Source organism: Montipora foliosa, chromosome 14, assembly GCF_036669935.1.
Source record: "Montipora foliosa isolate CH-2021 chromosome 14, ASM3666993v2, whole genome shotgun sequence".
Lineage (NCBI taxonomy): Eukaryota > Metazoa > Cnidaria > Anthozoa > Scleractinia > Acroporidae > Montipora > Montipora foliosa.
In genome coordinates, this window is record NC_090882.1 from 19,108,877 (window position 1) to 19,113,876 (window position 5,000).

At 37.2% G+C, this 5,000-nt stretch overlaps 2 protein-coding genes across 2 annotated transcripts in view; one reads left to right on the plus strand and one right to left on the minus strand.

Moving 5' to 3' along the window:
- The window catches only part of LOC137985669 (myosin regulatory light polypeptide 9-like), a 4,537-nt gene extending 1,138 nt beyond the window's left edge, over window positions 1–3,399 (plus strand). Inside the window, exon 2 of the mRNA XM_068833329.1 lies at window positions 555–3,399. Coding sequence (XP_068689430.1) covers window positions 555–669 — 115 coding nt within the window. The 3' untranslated portion in view covers window positions 670–3,399. The remainder of the gene's footprint in view (window positions 1–554) is intronic.
- LOC137985668 (ubiquitin conjugation factor E4 A-like) overlaps window positions 1,454–5,000 on the minus strand; it is a 32,770-nt gene continuing 29,223 nt past the window's right edge. Inside the window, exons 26-28 of the mRNA XM_068833328.1 lie at window positions 3,982–4,084; window positions 3,412–3,524; window positions 1,454–2,395 (exon numbers count right to left, since the gene is read on the minus strand). Of these exons, the coding sequence (XP_068689429.1) occupies window positions 2,275–2,395; window positions 3,412–3,524; window positions 3,982–4,084 (337 nt within the window). The 3' untranslated portion in view covers window positions 1,454–2,274. The remainder of the gene's footprint in view (window positions 2,396–3,411; window positions 3,525–3,981; window positions 4,085–5,000) is intronic.

Genomic DNA, 5,000 nt, shown 5'->3' on the forward strand with positions numbered 1-5,000 from the left:
AAGAGGGGAGGGGAGGTGGGGGCAGAATGAACCCATTATGTTGACTTAAATGATAAAGCTGAATTCATAGATAACAGGCCTTTCATGCTTTCAGATGTCATCCAACATCGTCAAGGATTGAAAACTGAGCCGTGTTTAGTAAGATTATATTCTCCTCTCCAACATCCAACATTGAACTAAAAACCCATATAGGTCTAGTGCACCTGTATTTTAGTCACAAGCATTATTGCCATTAATTTGAGAGGATAACATTGGCCATGCATCAACAGAAGGGTGGTCTTAAGATGACAACTTTGAAATACTTGTCTATAACAGGAGGAAACTGGAGTAGATCTCACAATAAACAGGAAAACCAACAATGAGACCTCAACCTCAATGCCGCTCTGTTCCCTACCCCCCTCCCCTCCCCCACACTATATTTGTCTTAAGGGATCACATGTCAATATGCTCCATTTGAAAATTTGACGTTGAAAAATGCTGCAAAGGAACAAAAAAGTGTTGAAGGCCAGACGTTATTGTGAACTAACAAGTCATATTTCTGTTTCTCTGAATAGGTTTTCAGACCAAGAAATTGATGATATGTTGCATGGAGCACCTGTGGATTCCAAAGGCATGTTTGATTATGTGAAATTCACAAGAATCATCAAACACGGAAAAGATGATGATTGAACACTGAAAAGTATTCCAAAGAACACGTCCCCCCTTCATTGAGCAGTTTGCCTTTTGCAGCAGCTAATGGAACTTAATATTTTTTAGTTAGATTTGTTAAATATATTTTGTTGATCAATATTTTTTTGGAATGAATTTGTGCATGATTTCTTGAAGTTATAAACTTTTCTGTGGCTTGAGTGAAGATACTGGTGATGACCTTTTAACCGTAAAAAAATTTAGAATGTTTGCACTTGTCTCTCAACCAAAAGGAGATATGGAGCCTGTACTCTTTTGCACTTTTTGCTCGACCTTTGCAAGACTTCTAGTTTAAAAGTCCCTCACTGATGGCATATCGCACAACTAGATCTAAGGTTCACTAAAAACCGTTATATCTGGTTGGTCAAAGCATAAATGGTTATTTAAAAAAAAAAAGAAATCCTGCCAGCAATTTAAATCCATGCCAACTTAGAGTTGCCTCCATAAGGTGACAGAGACGCTTTTATAGCAAGGCAAGGAATGTCTTTGTGCTGTTCTCAAAAAAGGTTGACTCAAAATTGTCCATAGAAGCTATTTTTAAAATCTGGGTCTCAGTCTGCAGAATGATTCAAAGGGTTAGAAGTACCCATCAGATAAATCACTTTTCCATGGGTGGTAATAGTACTATCATTGATTTTGTTAATGCTTATCCAGGGAATAAGTGATTTGTCAGGCTGATTGCACTATTGACCTTTTGAATACTGCATAGCATACAAGACAAAAAAGAGGAACCATCTTTTGTGATTCACTGTGTTTTGGCTCACTCTTGCTGCTTCTTTTCTTTACTCTCTTTGCGAAGTCTTTAAAAGCCAGTCACTTAAAGAACAGAAGTCTGGACCAAAATACCATTGTCAATTCACAGGAAGGAATAAATAATGATTTTTTTTCCTTTTTTAAGAGTAATAATTACATATGCTATTAAAGTGCTCCTAACCGCAACAAAAAAAAAATTTCACAGAAGTCAGATTTTTAGCTTTTAACATATATTTATCATTAACTCACTGTGATTTTGCTATAAGCTAGTCATATGAATTGTATTGCCAAAAAGTGGCAGTCTTGTCCCACAGCCGAGGCAGTGAAAGGCATACGTGAATCCCTGAAAGGACATCACAGACTGCTTTGTAATAATAATAATAATAATAATAATAATAATAAAGCAATTTGTTATCATCTCAGGGTTTGACATGTCTCTCACATTGGCTGTGTGACAAGACTTACGGTTTTGTTAAGTTTTGGTGTGCAAAATTTTGCTCTAGCCTACCTGAAAGTCCACACAAGTAGTAAAGAAACTTTAATACCGACACCAGGGCAAAGACAGAAAGACAGAAAGACAGAAAGAAATTGAAGAAAGTCCACTCTCCAATAATAAAAATACTGTTATTGGCATTACTGGCAACTCAAGCAAAGGCACACTTGGGTTCAGTTAATACACAAGAGCCTATCATACATGCAACTTGTCATAAATTATGACACCAGAGAGCTAATTTGTTATTACAGTAATTGAAATTTTAAAATATTTAACACAGTCTCCTATTTGGGTAAAAACTGTCTACCTAATGTCCAGCATCTCTCAAATTTTGGGAGTCATTAGCTTTTCTTATTAGCTTTGACCTCCGAAAGCCATTGCTCTATCTTCTCCTTTAATTCAAAATGTCTTTGCACCATCTCCAGAGTAAGACGGCAGCGGTTAAATGGATCCGTCTGGTCACTGCAACATGAGAAGATAGATATCTTGAATTATGACTCTTTATAAGATAAGCTGGCAAAAGACCTTACCAACCTTGTTTTCTTGGACTTTTTATAGTCTTTACTATAATGCTAAGTTAAGTCCAAGATGTAGGCATGGTAGATGTACAAGAGTAAAGAGAGCAAAAGTGAACAGTGATCATTACAGAGATTAAGCTTTGTACCGAAGAAGTTTGGGTACATTTGATTCACTTGAGCCATATAACTTGTATTTTGATTCTCCCCGCGAGCTCGCTTGCAATTGAATCTCTTATTTCTTAATCTCTAACACAGAAACTTGTTTTATCAAATGTCATTGGATTTCAAAAATCACATCCGTAACTAAATCACAACAGCTCCCTTCAGCTTTGCGTTTTCATGAAAGGGCAAACGCCAGGCAGTTGCTTGTCGAAAAAGTGTGAATTTTAACTTGACTCTCCCTTTGGAGAATTTTCTCAATATCTGAAGTGAACAGTGAAGGAATTATTATCAGACAACTTTCTTTGATTTAAGGCAAAACGCAATTTTCATCCTGATGTTTCCTGTTTGTCATAAGCATGATGCTAAATCACTCTATTATCGAGTTACAACTCCTAACTTGTGTTTTTTCCTGGTCAATTTATGCAATACTCTGAACTGGAGAAAAATAAGGAGTGGTAACGTACAATACAGCCTGATTCTGAGACTGTCCAGGTCACTCGTGTCACGTAACACAAGTGCGTGACACAAGTGACCAGGACCGTCTGAGAACCACACAATTTACAATAGGGCCCCAAGAACACGAGTTTACAATGTAATAAGCCACATTTACTCGAAAAAGACCTTTTTTTATTGTTTAAGGTTTGGGGTCTCGAACACTGTATTGGTAACATTTCTGTAAGTGTGCGGGTTTTAGCCAACACCAAGGAACAAGGAAGATAAACATCTTGTTACACATTATGAGACAGACTACCATGTTTCTGAAAAAAAAAAAAAAAAAAAAAACAACTATGCACACACCTAAGCAAATGCCTACAAATAGTTGACATGTCCACCACATGGTTAGAAGTTGGAAGAATGACTGGATCAGTCATCAGCATGTTTGTAATTGGATCAACAAACTCATCTGGGGGCTAAAAAAAAACAAAAAAAATTGAAGTCATGCTGAATGAAATCTATAAATTTGTCTCCACAGACTCAATGAGGAGGAGGCGTAGTTCAGTTGGTTGGTGCATGGCTTTTGGAGCAAGAGGTCCCTGGTTTGATCCTCTTATCCGTGTAGCTATAGCTTTAAATACCCTTTAAATGGAGCACTGACAGAGGGAGGTGGGGGGGGGGGGGGTAAAAGGCACACCGTTGGCTTCCATTGATACCAGCCTCGTAACTGAAGGAACTACTGACGTTAAATAAAGTGACTTTACCTTTACCAAAACTTATTTCATCATTCCTTAAACTTCTATGTTCACCCTTTCACTGCCAAAAATGCAAATTGACACAGATTTTACTCTGTCTAACGCCAGACGATTTTACTCGTCAATGGGGGAGCCATCGGCAGTGAAAGGGTTAATGACTATTCTGTAACGTTTTTACCTCTGGCAAGTCTTCTGTTTCCTTTTCTGCCTCTGCACATTCTTCTACATGATGGGCAAGCTCATTTAATTTGAAAATCACTGAAGAAGGTCTACCAATCAACCTACAACAGGAAAGAGCGGCGTGTGATTCATTCAAGAAATCAGTCAAAATTCTGGCGAAGCCAATAGTGTTTTTGCATAGCTTATTTCTCAAAATTAAGCTCACATCGGTAAAAAAAATACCAGGGCATTGTTCTTAAGTTCATTTCCAGTCAACTTGCAAAATTTGGGCTAGTTTTGAGTAAAACTGAAAATCGACCGAAATTGTCACTAGGTTTTTGCATCCAGCCCTTCAATTAGGTGATCAAATCTCATAATAAACAAGGTTGGAAGAAACCATGAATAAAAAAAATAAAGCAATATTAGTGGAAACTTTGCATAAACGCCACTATAGGCTTCAGCAGTTAACTGCAATAAACGGTCTGCCAAAATGGCACTGGGATGAATGAAGGCACTTCTCCAGTTGTTAATTTTCATACAACCTTGCAACTCAAGGGTTAAATACCCAGTAAGTCATATTTCATGAAATACACTAAATAGCAGTAACATATAGGATACAAGAAAAATGTTAATTGACAACAAAAAATTGAGCCAGAAAAATGATCACTTCTTAAATTCAGAACTCAATTCTTAAAATGCATGGTATTACCCACTGGATGAATCACTATTCAGTTGATAACTTAATTGGTTTTTATGGCACTCATCCTTTGAATAGAGTATTGGTATCTACTTTTGAAAACTAAAGCCCAAATTAAAGTGCCCCTAACCCCAAAATATTTTTTTCGCTAAAATGAATCTTTGCACCTGTTCGAGACGCATTGCGACCATTTTTTCCTTTTTCTAACAAATCCCGCCATTTTATAGGCTTTGAAAGTTGCAAAAATCCAAGCATCTTTTGTTCACGCCCGAGTCAGAAGGGGAGTGGGTCTATTCCTGATTTGACGTCACAATCTGCTTTGCGTGCATTTTTACAAAGAG